Source organism: Hoplias malabaricus, chromosome 3, assembly GCF_029633855.1.
Source record: "Hoplias malabaricus isolate fHopMal1 chromosome 3, fHopMal1.hap1, whole genome shotgun sequence".
NCBI classification, from domain to species: Eukaryota; Metazoa; Chordata; class Actinopteri; order Characiformes; family Erythrinidae; genus Hoplias; species Hoplias malabaricus.
This window is the reverse complement of record NC_089802.1, coordinates 29,897,584-29,917,828: the sequence shown is the minus strand read 5'-3', so window position 1 is coordinate 29,917,828 and position 20,245 is coordinate 29,897,584. Positions and strand designations below refer to the sequence as shown.

General features: G+C 39.3%; 2 protein-coding genes across 6 annotated transcripts in view; one reads left to right on the top strand and one right to left on the bottom strand.

The window, feature by feature from the left end:
- On the top strand, window positions 1-6,372 carry psmc5 (proteasome 26S subunit, ATPase 5). The gene is made up of 12 exons (XM_066664234.1): window positions 1-85; window positions 823-894; window positions 1,922-1,991; window positions 2,438-2,535; window positions 2,641-2,697; window positions 3,138-3,368; window positions 3,488-3,614; window positions 4,205-4,395; window positions 5,317-5,415; window positions 5,506-5,616; window positions 5,899-5,985; window positions 6,214-6,372. The coding sequence occupies exons 1-12, from the start codon at window positions 62-64 to the stop codon at window positions 6,265-6,267; spliced, it is 1,221 nt and encodes a 406-aa protein (XP_066520331.1). The 5' UTR covers window positions 1-61; the 3' UTR covers window positions 6,268-6,372.
- An 8,836-nt stretch (window positions 6,373-15,208) lies between these two features.
- The window catches only part of mpp2b (MAGUK p55 scaffold protein 2b), a 48,223-nt gene continuing 43,186 nt past the window's right edge, over window positions 15,209-20,245 (bottom strand). For 4 of the 5 annotated variants that reach the window (XM_066664883.1, XM_066664884.1, XM_066664880.1 and 1 more), the window contains 6 exons: window positions 20,034-20,136; window positions 18,107-18,175; window positions 17,118-17,279; window positions 16,610-16,812; window positions 16,236-16,364; window positions 15,209-15,632 (listed from right to left, as the gene is read on the bottom strand). In XM_066664883.1, coding sequence (XP_066520980.1) covers window positions 15,456-15,632; window positions 16,236-16,364; window positions 16,610-16,812; window positions 17,118-17,279; window positions 18,107-18,175; window positions 20,034-20,136 — 843 coding nt within the window. In that variant the 3' untranslated portion in view covers window positions 15,209-15,455. The remainder of the gene's footprint in view (window positions 15,633-16,235; window positions 16,365-16,609; window positions 16,813-17,117; window positions 17,280-18,106; window positions 18,176-20,033; window positions 20,137-20,245) is intronic. The other variant, XM_066664882.1, reaches the window with a different exon arrangement.

The following is a 20,245-nucleotide window of genomic DNA, read 5'->3' as shown; positions in this document are numbered from 1 at the left end:
CTCCTCTAGAGGGCGCTGTGGGGTTCCTACAAAACAAGCGGCGCTTAGTGCTGCGCTTAAAATGGCGCTGGACGGACTCGACCATGTAAGTGTTTGAGGCGTTAATGAAATAAAATAGGCTCTGGTTAGACTGCAGGCTGTTTACGTCGCTTTGTATATATTTTATATGTTTACCTAGGGTATGGAATTCTGAAACCGGATTAAAGTGACTGCCAGACGTTATAACTAAGAGTCGAAACGCTGCTCAGCTGATGAGCTGCATATTAGAATTTCCCGTTCCACCTTAAACGCTCCAGCAGTTCCTTTCTGGCACCAGCCGCGGTAGAATGGAGTATCTGCCCTGTTTAAGGTGGAACTGGGAATTAGGATGAGCAACTAATTCAACTCTGCGCTTTGCTGTCTCATTGTTAGCTCATGTGCTAACAGTAACTATGATGTGAATGGTGGCGAGCTAACGTTAATGTTAGCGTGCTCAACAACACTAGTATTTCTTATTTTGTATTGTATATTTTCCATTCTGTTTTTGTTACCCTCCGCTCGGTAAAAAGGGTAACTGTACGGGAAACTTGAGCTGGGTTATTAACGTTAGCTAATGGTTGAGCGTTAGTGCTTTTTACTGGTCAGTCAAACAGGTTTGCTGTACTGTAATAATGTTATATTGTTTTACAGTTTTTGAGTTAAAATGTGCCATCTCTGTGTACTGATATTTACTACTGTCTAGTGATTTTTTTACCACATCTTAGTGTAGTTTCATTTAAAGTTAGTGCCTTGTCCTCTCATACTGTTACTGTTTTTGTCTTAACTGTTACTTCTGTCTCTCAGATGGAGCTGGAGGAGAGCAAAGGTGGCTCTGGCCTCCGACAGTACTACCTGTCTAAAATAGAAGAGTTACAAGTGAGGAAATTTCTTTTATTGTAAATCTTTAGTTTATACATTTTTAAAAAATTAATTTGTCCCTTTTAGACAGAGTAACTGAATCCCTCACAGACATGGTTCTCAAATTCAGATATAGTAAAACTGATATAGGTAATTTTGTTTAAGAAGCATTTTTTTTTTTCAAATATTATTATATTGATAGAATAAATGCTCTGATGATATAAACAAGAGGATAATGATCTGGGGCAACTGCTGTCCAGTCATTTCATTAGGTCAAAATGAAATGCTTGAACATTTTTATTTTGGTACTGAGGCTTCCCCGTATTCTGAAATGTTTTTTTTTTCTTTTATACTTAGAGCATTTGGTCTATTAAATTAGTTCCTTCAGACCTTGCATGTGAACACGTTTGCTTTATACACCACTGAAAGGTAGTGGTCCATGCAAGAACTTGCCTTGGTAAACAAAGAAAGAAAGGAAAAATATAAGTTTCCTTTATTCAGTACTGTCTCTCGTGGGCTCCTCTAGCTGTAGCCCGGCAGTGAAAGTTCATGTGTTTTCAGGGAGTGGCTTGGCAGGATTTTATTTTTTTTATGTTGGATGTTTTCAAAAACTAGATTCCTCTTGCTTGTTTCTGTAAAATTATAGTTTTGCTTTAGATCTTACATAAAGGATGTATTCTAAAATTTTGTTTAATTAGTTGAAAAGAGCAGTGACTGGAGGATGCCATTTGTCAGGTTCAGATGGGATGAAATTTACAGAGGAACCTGGGTGATGTACTCATTCACAAAGGCTCCTCTGTGATTTTATTGCCCTTAGATGAAAGAGATTTGTCACTGACAAGACATAGTAATGTTTTAAACTGAGTTATATTAAGGACAGTGTTTATTGTTATGTAAAATTGAGGGTGTTCAAGACATTTATCCTGATTGTCCTATGCATTATAGAAGACTATGGGAGCTCATTTATGTGGTAGATTTGATCGTTGACATTAATTTGTACTTATTTTGCATTAACACCTAACAATTCAAGTTTTTCTTCCTTTAGCTGACAGTCAACGATAAGAGCCAGAATCTCAGACGTCTGCAGGCCCAGAGGAACGAGCTGAATGCCAAAGGTACACAAAACACACTTAGCATCCTTTCTATGAGCAACTACAAGACTTGAGTTTCATTATCAAAATCCAGTTAAAGTGGATTAAATCTGTTTTCAATGTAATCAAAGTGCAGCTGGTCAGTGTTCTTTAGGAGTTGTTGATATCTGCATTATGTTCAGAAAAACATTCATGTGATGTGTCACAGTGACAATTTCCTTAAAATAAGTACAGAGTGGTGTGATGAAGTATACACAGTGCATATCTCCTTTATTTTAAATTTCTGTATACACTAAAATTATTTATTTATTTATTTAAAGCCATTGTGGTGAATTCATCAAGTAGTATTTATTTATATTTTGTGCCCTAAGTTTATAAAATCCCTTTGAGTTTAAGATGTAGAGGTGGAATAACTTTTCTATATTTTTCTATATTTTTGTTGCCTTAATGAATCCTGTATTGTTTTCCAGTGCGTCTCCTCAGGGAGGAGCTGCAGCTGCTGCAGGAGCAGGGCTCCTATGTGGGAGAAGTGGTCCGGGCCATGGACAAGAAGAAAGTGCTTGTTAAGGTGAGTATTTTTCATTTTGTCTCCACATTTCTTAATGCGCTGATTATTATGGCGTTTGATGGTTCCACTAATAATCTGAAATAATATTTTTAAATGTATTTTTAGGTTCATCCAGAGGGAAAATTTGTGGTGGATGTGGATAAGAACATTGACATTAATGATGTAAGCCCTGTTTTTTTTATTAGCTTCTTTTTCATGTGATTGTTAGATGTTTATTAGAGACAATTTCAGGATTTATTGTCTCTTGCTATAAATATATGCTTTTTATTTTATTCACTATAAATGGGTGTGAAGTTAGATTTTTAATGAAATATTTAAAGTGGTGGAATCTGAAATCTGTTTATTTAGATTTCTTTTACTTTTTTGATCTTTATTTCATTTGATATATATAATTATTTATTTATGTTTTTATTATTTTTTATTACATTATTATTGATATCTCAGGCTTTCTCAGTCTTACTAAGTATTTAAACCTACACATTTGAACCATTTATACATTTATGCCCAAACAGTTTGCTTCCATATTATTGAAGCATAAAATAACCACTGAATGGTGATTCATGATGTTGGTGTTTACTGTTTATTTACGCTCTGCTGTACAGGTGACCCCAAACTGCCGTGTGGCGCTTCGTAACGACAGCTACACGCTGCACAAGATCCTTCCAAACAAAGTGGACCCCCTGGTTTCCCTGATGATGGTTGAGAAAGTGCCTGATTCTACTTATGAAATGATAGGTGGCTTGGACAAACAGATCAAAGAGATCAAGGAGGTGATTGAGTTGCCAGTGAAGCACCCTGAGCTGTTCGAAGCCCTGGGAATCGCGCAGCCGAAGGTGAGAGGAAGAACTAGGTGCTAGTGGGGCTTTATTGAAGGGCCTTTCCTCCTATTTTTTTTTTCCATTTATATGTGTGTTTTTGAAAAATCTAATATCTTTTCTTTACTCTTCTACAGGGGGTGCTGTTATATGGACCACCCGGCACAGGGAAGACCCTGCTGGCCCGAGCTGTGGCTCACCACACAGACTGCACATTTATCCGCGTGTCCGGCTCTGAGCTGGTGCAGAAGTTCATTGGCGAGGGTAAGTCCCAACCTGGTGTAAAGTCAGATTACAGAGACCATCAACCAATATTTGAATGATTTTTGGCACTGACATCACCTTGATGAACTGTTCAGCAAATTAAGAAGCTGTTCATGAATGGATTAGGGTGCGTTGGAGCAGGAAAATACTGGACTTTGAGAACTGTGCTGTCCAGAACTATGAGTAAGAAACACTGCTCTTTTGGGGAGTGGTAAATATATGTAAATTCTTATTTACCTTTGCAAATAAATATTATTTTGTTCAAAGGTTCATTAGATCTTTTTTAAAGCAACTCTTGGTAGTAGGTTTACCTTAAAATACAGCTTCAAAACCATTGTTTCACTGGCCTGAAATATGGAGAATAAGGCCTGTGTTATTACTATTCCAGACTCAGCACTGCAGAAACTGCACTATGTAAACAGGGCAAGAAAGCACCCCCTCTACCATTACGTTTTCATTCCCCTTTGATTTCAGGACAGTGCTGTAAAAGTGAATCATCCTCTCCAACACTAGGGGGAGCCCAAGAGCCAAACCAGATATTTTGCATGGTGTTGTCCTAAGTGGCTGTTTCCATCTTGCTGTGCTTCCAGGTGCCCGTATGGTTCGTGAATTGTTTGTTATGGCCCGTGAACATGCACCTTCCATTATCTTCATGGACGAAATCGACTCCATCGGCTCCTCGCGACTGGAGGGAGGCTCTGGAGGTGACAGTGAGGTGCAGAGGACTATGCTGGAGCTCCTCAACCAGCTGGATGGCTTCGAGGCCACCAAGAACATCAAGGTGTGGGGAAATTACCTGTTGGGGAGAGGTTTAGATAACGTCTGTTGCACCCCCATAAGGCTCATATATACCTGTTAATGGTCAAATAACCTGTGAATGTGTAAATATGTGCTTCCCTCTTCATTTTCTTGTGATTTTGTTTAAGTAGTTACACCTGTTTAGTCTTTTAATTATACACCACTACTACCAGCTCAGAACGACTTATTGTCTATTTATTATGGAGTTATATTGTTTTGAGAAGTGCCATATAATATAATACATTTTATTATTATTAATAGTAGTAGTAGTATAAAATTCGTTTTGCAAATAAAATATTAGAGACGTGTATAATAATAAAACGAAAAAAAAAATTTAATAAAATGCAGAGTTATGTAAAATAAAGTGGACTGAGACACAGCAAGCAATGACATTTTTAACATAAACACATGAAAGATACTTTAAACAGACCTGTGTTACTCATCAATTCTTGATCTATTCGTTATGAATTGATGTGAGGAAGGTTTGCACATTTACTTGCAATTCTCTCTTTTACCACAATGCCATCAATTCCTGCTCTTACCGCAATGTTTTATTTATTTTTGTGTAAACATGGGTCAAATCTCGCTTAAATATACGCTCCTTTTTAAGCTTAGTATTTCTTTATAAATCTTTAGAAGATTTCTGCGTGAGATGTTGCTCACGCACATTTCAGACCCTTTTTTTTTTTTTTTTTTTTTTTTTTTTTTTTTTGTGGGTTTTTCTCAGCTTTTGTTCAGAGCATGGATTTAAATGAGTGTCCAGACCTAAGAGTAATGCAGTACTCTTGCTTGTTTTATCAGCACATTATATCATTTTATATTATTAATGTTGTTGTTAGCCTTCACTCGCCTTCATATCTGCACTGATGTGAACTGTAGCTGGTGTAATTCTTTGCATCTATAGGTCATCATGGCCACTAACCGCATTGACATTCTGGACTCGGCTCTGCTCAGACCTGGCCGTATCGACAGGAAGATCGAGTTCCCCCCTCCCAATGAGGAGGTCAGTTCCCCACACACACACACCGAACACAACAAAAACCCCACAAGGTACTGGAGCGTTTGAAATCTCATGGACATCCTCCCTTTCCAGGCCCGCTTGGACATTCTGAAGATCCATTCTCGCAAAATGAACCTGACTCGTGGGATAAACCTGCGGAAGATTGCTGAGCTGATGCCAGGGGCCTCAGGCGCCGAGGTCAAGGTAGGGGAACCAGCTCGACCAGGATTTCATTAATTTTGTTGAGATATAGAGACATGTCACATAAAAGGCAGTGAGAAATAAACGGGAAAGACGTTAGACTGTGGGATTGTGAGTGGTGCCATCCTCCTTTGGGCCACTGCGAGGAAAGGTGAAGAGTGAATGTTGACTGTAAATGCTCCTCTACATGTTTTGCTTCCTGCTTCTGTGCTCACCAGCAGAGCCTGTGATGTCTGTTTGTTTCGTACTTGGATGTGAAGGTAACGGCTGTCCTTGTCCCATTAGGGTGTTTGTACAGAGGCTGGAATGTATGCCCTGCGAGAGAGGAGAGTGCACGTCACACAGGAGGATTTCGAGATGGCCGTCGCGAAGGTATGTTCAGGCCTGAGATGGGTTTAAATTTTTCCAACTGCTTTGCTTCAGTGTGCTTTTAAATTTTCCATTTCAAACTGCCAGATGGCGAGCAAATGTGGATGTAGTAAATGTCTTTACTGAACTGTAGGCTCTAGAGAGAAGCGGATGTGTGTATTTGTTAAACTGTAGGACACTGTCTGCGCAGTTCTGCCTGTTTATAACTAACTGAGCTGTCCCTCTCCACAGGTGATGCAGAAAGACAGCGAGAAAAACATGTCCATCAAGAAGCTATGGAAGTAGAGCCTCAGTTACGCCTTGCACCTTCACCTATATTGTTTTGCTCCTACTTCTGTAACTTGGTTTATAGTTGTTCCCTAAATTTATTTTAAATAAACGTTGTCTCTTGCTGAGAATTTATTTCATTTTTTTTTTTTATGTAAATGTTGTGTTCATTTAAAAAAAAAATCTGACATTGAATTGAAACCGTTTTTTAATTGCACATTTGAAAATGTAGAAGCACAGGGCATCACACACTCACCCATTCACTCACACTGGGCAGTGTCGCACACAATATCATGCCAGGCGCCAGTCCTTCACAGGGCAACACAGACACACTCACATTCACACCTACGGACACTTTTGAGTCGCCAATTCACTTACCAACGTGTGTTTTTGTACTGTGGGAGGACAAAGGAGCACCCGGAGGAAAACCACGCAGACACAGGGAGAACACAACACTCCTCACAGACAGTCACCAGGAGCGGGAATCAAACCCACAACCTCCAGGTGCCTGGAGCTGTGTGACTGCAACAACTACCTGCTGTGCCATCGTGCCGCTCTCCTTTAAACTACTGCTTTAAAATCATTGTGATCATCTTCAGACTTGTAATAGAAAGAACAGAGCCTCTCTCATTGCTATTCTGGGTTTGGCCACTGTAGAAACTGCACTTTGTAACTTCTCTTGATTTTAGGACAATGCTGTGCAACTGTAGGGGGAGCACATGAACAAAAATACCAAAATTTGTATATATTTTTATATTATTTTTTTGGGCTCCTTGAACTCACCCTTGTGTAATTAATTTCTGCAGCACGGTACTGAATTCAAAGCGGGGAGGGGGATCCTACCCTCTTCCAGAAGTTACGTAGTGCGTTTTCTGCAATAGCAATGAGAGAGACCCAGTTCTCCATATTACAGGTCAGTTAAGTATCACAATGATTTTGAGTCTGGAATTTGAGAAAAAAAAATATTTCATTGTAGTTTTTACTTAGGACGTGATGCATGAAACACTGTTGCTGCCTCAGACACTGCCTAGAATAAACTTATTCTAGTGTAATGTAGCATGGTGGTGGCTAAAGTTGGAGAACACAATCCCTTGAACCTGGAAGCCTGAAATACAAATGGGTGCTAATCAGCGTTGCAGGAAGAGGATGAATATGTTGCACCAACCAGCCCAGTCCTGCATCTGTTATGAAATACCAATAAAGCAATCTCCCATTAACTTTAACACTATATCTGCTTGGACAGGTCACACTGTCCTTGACCATTATCCTTTTACACAGGACGTTTTAAAAATAGGAAATTATTGAGTGACACAATTTTCCAACTGCAAAACAAAACAATATGCTGTTGTGTGCATTTGAGATAACATGCTCTATTGGATGGTGTTTATCCAAGGAATCATCTGAGTTTTGAGGATGCCTTAACCAAGAAAGTAGCTAATAATAGATAAACCCGACCTACACCAGAGGGACCCTCAAGTCTTGGGGAGTTTTCCCTTTTGAGTCTTTTAATGCTTTTACATTGCATGCTCGGCTCAGCTGTACATGCATCTGATCCATGGTAGAATTTTCATTAGCACAGCAGCTCCCCCCTGAAATGTAGGAGTTGACACAAAACCACATCTCTAACAGGAACAGCAGGCTTTGGAAACCACAAAAAATGCAACAGTAACCTTAGGCCTTGTTTATTCATCGTGTATTGGGATGTTGTTGTTTGGGAACACAGCTCCGTCATCAGTTCAGATAGATCAGTAGGGTTTGTTCCTTCCTTGTTGCAGCGTCCAGCTCTCGCTGGTTTCTTTTGTTGGCCAGCAATCCAAGGAGCGTTTGAACCGTCAAGAAGCTTCAGAAGGTTCGTAGTTTACAAGCTGCTGTTGTGAGTTAGATAAAAACAAACGTGATATCTGCTGCAGCTGGAGATTTTACAGATGGAGAGTTAGTGCTGGACGTCTGCGTTGCGTAGCATAGAGTGACGACTCCCTCTGGACAATCGGCGCTCTGCAAGGTTTACACGCCACGGTTTAATCCCTACTCGGCTCGCTTTGAACCACGAGAGAATAGTGACTAAAATATTACCCAGTCGTAGGGTCCAGGAGCCATAGTGGAAAAGCAAAAAAAAAAAAGTAATACATAAAAAAGCCAAGCTGAGTGGAGTAGGTACCATGCAGTGGAAAATCACCATTGGTTTCTCAGTGGTTCTTCCTCACCTCAAAAGTGAGTTTTTCCTCTTTCCTCTCAGTGGTTCACCCTCAGAGTGTAAGTCAGTTTTTTATTTCTCGTTATTTGCAATTTATTAGAAAGAATTTGAACTAACAGGTCAAGGAAAGGAAAACTAGAAAAGACTTTAAAAAGAAAAAAAATCCAGAAGATCATAAAGAAGCACTGAGAAGGACCCAGACCCTAAAGGAAACACTCACTTTTCATATTAAGAGAGGAATTTGGATCCAAATTTAAAAAGACAAACAAATTCTGAGAGGTGTTTTTTCTGAAGGTTGTTTTTTTCCTTTTGAGGTTTGGTTCCTCTCAGAATTTCTTTGTCTTTTTAAATTTGGATCCAAATTCCTCTCTTAATATGAAAAGTAAGTGTTTCCTTTTGGGTCTGGGTCTTTCTCAATGCTTCTTCATGTTCTTCTGGATGTTTTTTCTTTTTTCCTTTCCTTGACCTGTTAGTGTTCACTCACCGGCAGCGGATATTTTTTTCTGAGACGAATCCTTTATTTTTGATAAAAATCTTATTAATCTGCATTTCTTCTTCCTTTCAGTGAAGATAATGTAAGAATGGGAGGAGCAGTGAGATAAGAACACCATGATCTTGGCATTATAAGTATAACCACTTTAATAACTCAGCGTATATGATCCTACAGCGTCCACACGTAACTTTACTGGCACTCCTGGCCGAGCAGGAACTAGGTCAAAAGACGAATCTTCTGTAACGTCTGCTATACCCTGAACCTCTTCAGTGCGTTCTCTACGTCAGTGACCTGCTCAAAGTCCTCCACTGGGTGCCATAGACATAACTGCTGCAGTTTTAAGGAGTTTCAGCTTCCAGATCCCCGTTTGACTGGTCTGTTTTTACTGTAAGTATGTTTTGTTGTAGGGGTGGAGTGTAGATTTATACATCTGTGGTTACTTTTTGTGGGAAACTAGTTAGTTTATGACCACAGTTCACGTCCATGCTGCCTCTGAGGACTGCTGTTGGCACCGTACATAGTATTTTACTGTAATAGAACTCTTCAAGACTAAAATATTCAAAAATAATCTCTCTAATAATAGAAAGTAAGGAGCTTTTAAACAGCTATTATTTCCATTACAATAAACAATGGTAGGGACCAAGGTGTACCAACAAATGATTTACTATTTTACTACATGACAATAACCTGTGAACCTAGTTTAAATTTTATACTATATATGTACATATATAACAATCTCAGATTTAAAATTATACAACATTTTTATCATTTAATTATAAAATAATATAATAATTTTATAGGTTTCTTTTGGCTAGAAATGACAAATATCAAAATATGGTAAGAAAGAGACCGTGTTTGAGAGGTTTTTGATACATTATAATTTCTAAACTTCTAAATGTATACATTTCTTTTACATTTTTGTTGCCTTTTTTTTTTTTACACCAATAATTCCTAGTCCAACTCTTGAAATTGTTGCAGATTTTTGTGAAAATATTTCTGCACCCGCTCCTGGTCATTTCTACCTTGTTCTAGAGATTTCTAATCAACAATGAACTGAGAACAGCTGACACAATTGTACTTCTCTAGTCAGTTACTAGTCAACTGCAAGTCATGGATCAACACAGAGAGCTTAGTGAGCACCTCCTGGTTGAACATCGTTGCTGCTCCAGAGGGAGAAAAGCTATGAAGCCAGTAGCAAATGTGTCAGTGAGTGGAGACTGTGGTAGGAAGCATAATTGAAGTGAACCCTGCCCCAGCAGGAATAGCATTGTCAGAGGAGAAAGCAGAATCCAAAGATCACCATCATGGTCGTCCTGATTAATCGGAGCTATTCTGGTATGAACACTTCAACAGAGTCTGTGAATCTGTGGATGAGATGAAAATGGAGTTGTTTGGACACAGGGACATGGCTTTGGTTTTGCAAAAGCAAGGTGAATAATTCAAGCCCAAGGACAGAGATGTTCATCCATGGGAATGTAATGCTTTGGGAGTGTTTTCACCCGATGGATCAAGAAAATTCTCAAAATATACATCATAAGGAAGAGAACAAAAGGCATTCTGTGGACATTTTTAAAAGACCAATTTGACTGTCTTTGCTATTGATCACTAAGAATAGATATGAATATTAGAACATGGCATTATTCACAAACATTCACACACACACAGTTTAGTCATCTTCACTTAAAGCCAGAAGAAACCTACTGAAAATCTCAGATGATAGTTTCCTCCAAAGTTACTGGTGAAACAAGGGTTTGCTGCAGTAGAAATTATATGGAATAGTTGCCTTATAAAGACCTCCATCCCTCTACTCGCTGTGAATGATTACCTTCATAAACACATTAACCCCTTCTAGCCCAAATATTTGAATACATTTTACTCTTTGGTGTGTATTCTATTAAAAATAATAATTAAAAAAATTATATCACATACATCACTCAGAGAAAAGTCCCTGAACTGTCCAGGTGTGTGTGCCAAACGAGCTCTCATGCATACAAAATATTGATTTTTAAAAAATGTATTATTAAAAACAATGACAGTAAATTGTATCGTTGTGCTCCAGGTTAGGTTTATGGTTATAAGCTTAAGAAAATATACTCTATATATGATAATGCACATATATACAGACACATTTATTTATTTATTATTTTAAAAATCTTTATTCTTTCTTTCATTTTATAGAAGACAAGCCGAGGCCAGAAATATAAATGGACACCTATTATATAAAGTAAGTTTTTTTATTTATTTTTTTATGACTTTTATTTTGAAAATATATCAACACAGTGAGTTGCTACTACTCAGTAGTTTAATTAATTCATCTAGGTTCTGTAGAACTAAGATTCAACAGTTTAGGACCTTTTAGTCTGATTTCTGAAAGCTGTAATATCCTCAGAATTGTGAGAAAGCTCCTCAAGAAACAGCAGGACCTTGTTGACAATGAACACATTTGACGTGATCTGAAGGTATAAAATGATCTTCAAATCGCCATTTTAGGATTAGTCCATTAGTATATTTGTGTTGATTAGAAATTCAAAACCAGTTTACTGTTATAGAGTCATTTATTTGTCTTTTTCAGGCCTACATTTGAGACCTTTTTCTACAGCTACAGTTAGCTAGTTAGGGTTAGAGTTAGGCCTAGGATTAGGTTTAGGATTCAGGTTTGTGTTTATCTTGTTGCCTACATAGACAATTCCACTTTGATTTGTTGTTTAAAGGCAGCCTTTATAAATCTTGGACCATTAGCTCAGTCTGTTGCCTAAACCAGCTTTAATATTAGCATTTTAACTATATGATATTAGATATTAACTATTTGGCCAAGTACAGAATTACACCACAAGGGGCACTATTTCTCACATGCTTACTCATTTTTGGGACCACTCCACAAGGAGGTGCTATTACGCTTTGTGTCAAACACTTTGATTATGTGTCTTTGATTGTGTTGTGTTGTGTACGTAGGTTTGATTATATTTCCTACTCAGATTATTAATGTTTCTGAACTTTCTGGTTGATGGTGCTACCCATGTTTTTTGCCATGATTTCCAGGACCTTCATTTCTCCCATTTTGATCCTCATCTTCTTCATGATCTTGCTGAAATTCTGCCGGAAGTTTTGCTCCTGCACGAGGGACACCATTGAGGACGAGGAGGGCTCCATTGGCCCTGTCTATGTCATTCCCGTTTCCGCCAATGAGGTAGAAGACCACGGCTCTGATTTTAACTCAGTGGTGAGTCTGGACCCCTACGCGCCTCCCGGATATGACACGCTTGACCCTCCGCCGCCGTACTTAGAGGTAATGACCGCTAACTGACAAGGTGTTGTCAACTACTGTGAAACTATTATAGTACATGATATCCCTCAATTATTTTATTAAGTTATCATAATAACATTATGTTATGTAACGCCCCTCAGTGTCTCTGCTGGACTGAGAATAGTCCAGCAATCAATACATCCCCCAAATGTCTAACAGAGTGGACAGTGAGTGTTTAGAAATTTGGAACTCATTGACTCACATTTAGCAGGCTATAAGTTCACCACAAGAGGGTGTCTGGTGCAGTTTTTAATGCTGCACACATCAAGTGCTTCACATCAGTAACACAGTGTGTCCTGTTTTTGTTCTCTTACAGAAACTAAGCATTTACAATGAAGCACCACCAGCGTATTCCCAGCTGGAAATCCCAGCAGGTTCAGCAGAATGTTACAACTCCTATTTACCTTCAGAAACTCAACACACCTCCCTGAACGAAGCATAATCAACAGCCAAACAGTCTATTAGAAGAACGAAGAGAGAAGAACTATTAAGTTGAAATATGGAGTAAAGCTGTGTAATACATGAATATGAATGTGTTAAAATATTGTCACTCCAAAAAACCATAACATACCATTGGTCCCAGGTGCTCAAACTTTTGCAGCTGACTAGATTTGTGTGTTAACGGTGCACTGTATGGTGGTAGTGTAAATAGTATATATTTTTTATAATTACGTTCTAGAGTGCTCCCATAGCACTGTTTTTTTGAACTGGTAATAAGTGTGTAATTAAAAAGGTACTAATATTGGAATAATAGGTGAACAAGTTATATTTATACATCAGTTCTAACTTTTCTGCACTTTACCTGAGCAGGGAATCGAACCCTAGTCTTCAGTGCCATGCGCTGAAACCACATAATTTCAGAGTAACCTATAAATATAATTACTGTGTAATTATGTTATACATTAACGTGTAAATACAACTTGTTACTGTATTATTACTGTACTATTACCAAATAATATTTTTATTACTATTTGTGAAGAAAAGTGCTACCTAATCTCATTTGTATAGTCCTTGGATTTTGTTTCGTCTTTGTTTATGATGTACTTACTTTAGGATGCTGCATTTTACAACTTTTTACAAATTTTACAACTCTCCGTTGAAAATAAAAATGTTATATTAATGACATGCTCTGATTGCTAGTTTGGAGACAGGGTGGATGCATCAGACTTGATCAGAGATGATGAAAAATCTTGGGAATTATTATAGCGAGAGCAAGCAGATCATTAACTACAATTACGTGCTGTGGCTAAATTTACTGCCCGTTATAAAAAACTTGCTGTGGGTCAAAAGAGTACAGATATGGTTCAGGCCAGTGTTCCTACAGATTCACTGTTATCAGTGTTTCAGAAGTCTCCTTGGGTAACGACCATAAAACGAACGGAACTGGAACAACCGCTATCCAGGACTCCCCCTAGTCACGCAGTTCCAGCCTGGGAGGGTGCGATGAGACACGGGAACTTCCAGAGAGACGTGTGAAGAAAACCACTCCCTTATTTCCAACTGCTACCAACACAACACTCTATGCACTTGGAGGAGATGGCAAACTGCCCAGATCTGTTATGTCAGCAAACAACAGTGTGCCAAAGGGGCAAGACCCACAAAGAAAGTAGTGCTCTCTAGGACTTCCAATATTGGATATCCGAGGCATCACTAAGATAGAACTAGCATCAAAAACGTAAATGAATCAATTATTAATAATTATTATTATTTAATGAAAGATTACAGCAATTTATTGATGATTTGGAATCATGAAGAAAATTACAACGGCATTTCATTTTTACAGGATCACAGTCCGAGTGTCCTCATCACTCACTCACAGCTGTGGACAGTTTCACACACTTACCCAGTCACTCACTCACACACACACCTTTCACACATTCAAGCCACATACCAACAGAAATGTTTGGACTGTGGGAGGAAATCAGTGCAGACAAAGAAAGAGTGAGTGACCCAATGTTATTTACATATGTATTGAAACTGAAGGAGAAAGAAAGAAAGAAGAAAGGGAAGGTAGGAAGACACAGTTGGGACACAGAAACAAGAGTATATTCTCATAATGAAACAAAGTTAGCGGATGATGAAAAATCTATTTCTGAATGTTCAAGTTTATACGATTCATGACTAGAATCCTAACAGGGACTTATCTCACTCACCACAGCACAACCCAATGATGACCAAAGTAAACTGGAGAGTTCTTCTCGCTCCTGCGGTTCCCTTTGGCTTGAAGGTCCAAAGTTTAAACACTTATTGCTACCATCTTTTTTTTTCTAACGAAAACAGAAAACAATTATTTTGTACTGAGTATTTTTTTTATCATAAATATTAAACAATCTCTATTTATTTACAGTTGGATTAAAGATTAAATTAAGTCTAAATCACAACATGTACAAGAGGATTTCCCATCTGAGACGCCACCATTTTCTCAATTTCTTGTCATCCATCTTCATGATCTCAAAAAACTACAAATTTGTTGATTAAATTAAAGTCACAGAATGTTGTTCTCAGATCACAGTGTCTGTACAAATATACAGTGTTGACCACCCAGACAAACTTTATATGAAGTGTCTGTATTAACTGAGTAACTACACATTATAGCGTATGTAAACCCAATTTGGGACCCTAACCCTAACCTCTGTTCTAAAGGTACACATTAAAAGCTAGATCAAGAGTGTGTGTGGTGGGGCAGGGTGTTGAGGAAAAGACTGTCAATGTTAGCTGTCATATCACAGTCATTACATTGTTGTTAATGTGTAACTGCATAGTTATTACAGACACTGTTTAAAAGCAGAATCTGTACAAGTATTACTATCAGTCCTGGATATCTACCACACCTTTAAACGGACACACACTTCTATTTGGATCAGTTCTGTTTCTGTATAAAATTATATATGTATATATATATATATATATATATATATATATATATATATATATATATATATATATATATATATCCATTAAAGCCGTCTTTGTGCAAGAACCTATGAAACGGTGAACTTCTTGGATGGCACTCACAGAGCTGCCTGCTTTCCAGGCCAGATGTTCCTACAGAGAATGCAATGGCCTAATGATTACCTTCTACCAAACATATGTATGTGTCTTCAAGTCTCTTTTTTTTTTGCCGTTTCTCAAAAACCCACCAGGCTGTACATGGTCATGTAGGAAAGACCCTTTCAAGGCCTTCAATCCTCCAAAAGTCTCTCATCTGTAAGTGATCAGAAAACCCAGCTCACAGGAACCCACTGCAGATCTGTGCTCAGTCTCTCTAGCGCCCCCTTCAGGCTGCGGTACGCTCCGTCCAGGTTGTCATTGACGATGGTGAGGTCAAAATAGTGACCGTAGGCTCTCTGGATCCTCTCGCTCTCATCCACTGTCCTCTTCAGCTCAGAGTCCTGTGCAGAATGAGCAAAAATATGAAATTCACGATTTAAACGTGCAATCAGCAGTGTGCCTGAATTAACCAGTTCATGCTCTATAGAGTGGGCCTCTCTCATGGGGCTAGCCATGTTACTGTTTGTTGTTGTTTTTTGTTTTTTTTATAATTATTTTTAATTATTTTTGAATTATTCTTGTTCATATTTAATGACAAGCATGTGCTGATAATACAGCACGAGGTGACAGCCCAACCCACCAAAGGAGAGCACAAACTGCCCAGGTCTGTCACATCAGCTTAAACATGCCTGTGCTGGGGGTGGGGTTGCGGGGAGCGGCAGGTACAGTGTCCTGTGATGAGGGGAGGGTAGGGACATTTCATCCAAACAGACTGTGAAGCCACAGTTCTGTTTGAAAAGCTGGGTACTGCAGAATTACAGGCTAATCTGGTAGAGTCAGTAGTTTGGGCATAGATGTGTCACTCATTCAAGAGACAACAGTCTCTAATTATGCCCCAGCAAACGTCTCTTGAGGTCCACTATAACCTGCATATCACCCAAATCCATGCGCAGAAAAACAAACAATAACCTACTATTAACCTAAGTGTCTATATCCAGACTTACTGTGAGTTGTTTGGTGATGACACCAGCCTCGATGGCCGATCTGTTCATGTCCTTCAGAACCTCAAAATCAGGAGCCTCTATGAACACCACGTACGGGAGGAACTCGGCCGTTCGCAGGACTTTTAGAGCCTGCCGGAACACAGCCACAGAAAGTCTTTCAATAGGTCCTCACATTTTTTATAGATAATGAAGGATGGAGCATCACTATTGGAGAATTTCCAAGGTCTATAAATTGTGTGCATTTTATTTGACAATCTACAGCGATCATTTCCAGCAGGTGGCGCTGTTTTGCTGTTTTTCATAGACAAACACCCTTAGACAAATCTGACCTGGACAAAGGCCAATCAACAAGCAGTGACCGCATAAAGCAGCACCTGAGGGTTGACGTCCAAGATGCAGATTTTCCCAGAATCCACCACCTCGTGGATGGAGTTGATCTTGGTGCCGTAGAGATTGCTGTCGTATTCCCCATGCTCCAGGAAACGGCCGTTTTTAATGTCCGCCTCCATTTCACTCCGGGACATGAAGAGGTACATCTGCCCCTCCTTCTCATCCACTTTAGGTTTACGGGATGTATCTGTGGACAGATTGACAGGTCTGAATTCATGTGTCTGTAATAACTGTGTAGTTACACATCAACAGTGACAAATGTATCAAAGTAGTTACCGGTGAGGTTTCCACAGTTATTGTGGTGCATCATATGGAAATACATGTGTCTTGGTACTTACTAGGGAATAACATGTAAAAACAATATAATACACGTAAGTTTTAATACTATAATCCAGCTGTAACTATGACTAAATCACCAGCAATTACAATGTTACACAATGTGTAACTACATTTTAATAAATGTATAGGACATTTTAGTGTGGAGGTACTCACAGGGTGTGGTGGTTCCATATCGGTATGGTTCTGACACCAGCAGCTTGTTCTTCAGACTCCTGCGACCCACTCCCTGAGCCCCGATCAGCACCAGGGTCTTCCTCCTGAATGGAGGAACCTTTGCCACCTCCTCGTAGATCCTTAACTCATGCCTGTCAAACTCTGAGGAAATAAATAAACTTGCTCGGGATCTGCCTCTGACTCTGCTGCTGCTTAAATGGGTATCGAGCAACACCACCTTAACCAAGTAGGTGGAGATATATTTATCTATCCCCAGTTGAGGCACTACTCTTAAAAATAAAGGTGCTACAAGAGCTTCTATGAGCGATGCCATAGAAGAACCACAGTTGTTTCCATAAAGAACCATTTTTGATAATAAATTTAAATGTGTAAAAAACCTTAAGGATTTTTAACTCATGGATTTTTACCTCTTTAAAGGGTTCTTCGCACTCACACATCTCTTAAACAAACACGGTTCTTTATGGAACCAATAGTGGTTCTTCTATAGTATCGCTCAAAGAACACTTTGTAGAACTCTTTGTAGATTTCCCTAGTCCACTTACTTGGTCAATGAAGCTGATAAAATGGACATGAGTGTAGAATATTGTGCATGTGCAATATAGTGTATGTGTTTTTGGGGGCAGTTGGCGGGATGGATTCCAAAACTCGTCCAAAGTCGGAACATCAGCTATTGTCTAATTCATTTTATCAACTTTGCCCAAGCTTTTTAGCCAAGTTTATGACATGAATAACATAGAAAAGTGCCCGATATGTGTGTGGCTGGTGTGTTTGAGGTGTTATACTGGACCACAGAGTGGGACATTAGGGTTAAAATTACTCCCTGTTGGACCCAGGTGGCAACGGATTTGACATAAGACAGAAAACAAAATGGAAGTCACTTGGATCAAGCACAAACAAACACAAACACACAACCAGGGGTTTGAACTGGCGCACACTGGAGGACACAGAGAGCACAGCCGGGAGTTTACCTGCATTCTTGGTGGTCAGGTACATCATTTTCTTCTTCTTCTTCCCCCCCATGCCTGCACACAGAGGTCCTGCAGACATCAGCACAGACTCAGGTAATATAGACAAGAATAATAACACTCAAAACAGACACACAATGTGATCCCCCCTATCTCCTCTACTGTAGCTCCACCTTCAGTCCTTCATCAGTGGTCAGGCTCTGACCACACTGCTGCCCTTGGGATCTGGCCATTTTATCGGGAGTGATTCAGCACTCTGATGATATGAGATTAACAGTGGGGCTTGTGTCAGAGATGGACCAGTGATGAACGGTCTAGAGGAAGGTTGATAGCATGCAGCAACAGATGGGCTACAGTCTGCCCATGTCCCATACACACACTTAGTCGGCTCTATAATGTCCAAAAGTACAGAGTACAAAGACAAGATGAATGTAACACCTTAATAGCAGCTTGAGCTTGCACAGGTTTGACATTAGAGGGCGCTATTCCATTTCATCAATTAAAATGCCATCATAACAAACACATAGTTGTCTAAAAACGCATTCTCTGAAAAGAGCAGCTGTTTACTAGTGACTTTTAAAAAGATTTAAAGGGTGAAGTCGGTTTGATGTGGTGTTTTAATAACTCTACAGGATCGCATCAAGACCTGATGAGGATCAGCTTTACCCTGAGACTAAGTGGCAGAGCAGATCAGAGTTCAGGCACAAGACCTTTATCAGCATCTCGCTGTCGGAGGAACTGTCACGGTGGTGGTGGCGGCGCCCCCTCAAGGTTATACAGGGTACGTTCATGCAGCAGGTAAAAGTGGCCCAAATCTGAATTCGTGGTCAAATCCGATTTTTATGTTCTGCTGTTCACACTGTCTACATAACGTGACCTATATCTGACATCAGTCTGAACAGATCCTAAACTGACCCGCACACCCAAAAGCATGATGCGTCAGACACTGATCAGAAGGAAATATCCATTCGTTTCATACAAAGCACTTTGTATGAACCTACAAAATCGCACCTTTCTTTATTCCAAATGAGCTTCATTTTAAAAACAAAGAATTAAAGACTTGGATGTTTATAATGAACTGACACATGGACGAAATAGACATTGTTTGCATATCAACGACAGGATGTTGATGTTTGTACATTTTCTATATGAATGATTATTTGGAAATGAGGAAAAGTTCAAAATAAATTATTACAAATTTAAAAAAAAAATGAACTGATGCTTCGCAGTGCAAATTTTCTGGGTGTGCTTTTGAACCCCAGTCCGGAGATAATTATCAATGGCCGGAGCGTGTGAAAGTCACATGAATTCAGATTTGGCCATTCAGACAGAGTGGCATTGCCACTGATCGGATCTCAATATCACATTTGAAACCGGCCCAAATCTGATTTAAAAAATCTGGTTCGGTGCGATTGGTGCTGTTCACACAGTCTCACAAATGACAAATCTGGGTCACAGAGGAAAAAACAGATCGGATTTGGGCCACTTTCACCTGCTGTGTGAATGCAGCCATGTTCTGTACTTTTACTTCAGGAACACAACTGTTCCTTATTGTATATAAATTGTAGATTTTACAAGTTTTTAACACCATTATTGTACCTTTTAAAGTGCACACTGCACACTGTTTGAACCTTTAATGACCAATATTGTACCTCGACCGTGCCTTTTCTTTCTGAAAGTGTTTGGAAAAAAACGTCCCATTCTCAGGTTCTCCATTCACTTCATTTACCCCCTGAATTCCTGTCCGAGCTGGGAATCAAACCTTGCTGGCCACATGAAAGTCAGCCACATGAAAGTCAACATTATCAACCGCTAATGTTAAATATATGATCAACAAGTACCTGTCTGGTGTCTAAATCTTCTTTAGCACTGGAGCTAAAAGGCTAACATGGCTAAGAAAGACCAGAAGCCTTTGTTGCTGTGTTTGTACCTGACGTGGTGAGCTCCAGATCTCTTTTCACAAAGGCCTTCCTCTTCTCCTCCAGCAGCTGACTTGGGATCAGTCCTGCACTGCCACCCTCCAGGTGACATGCCTTCAAGACACACACGCACATACACAGGCATGCACACACACACAAAGGAAAAATTAAATCACCTGTTCAGTGCAAATACACAGTAATGTGGAGATCAGGAGCCCACCAA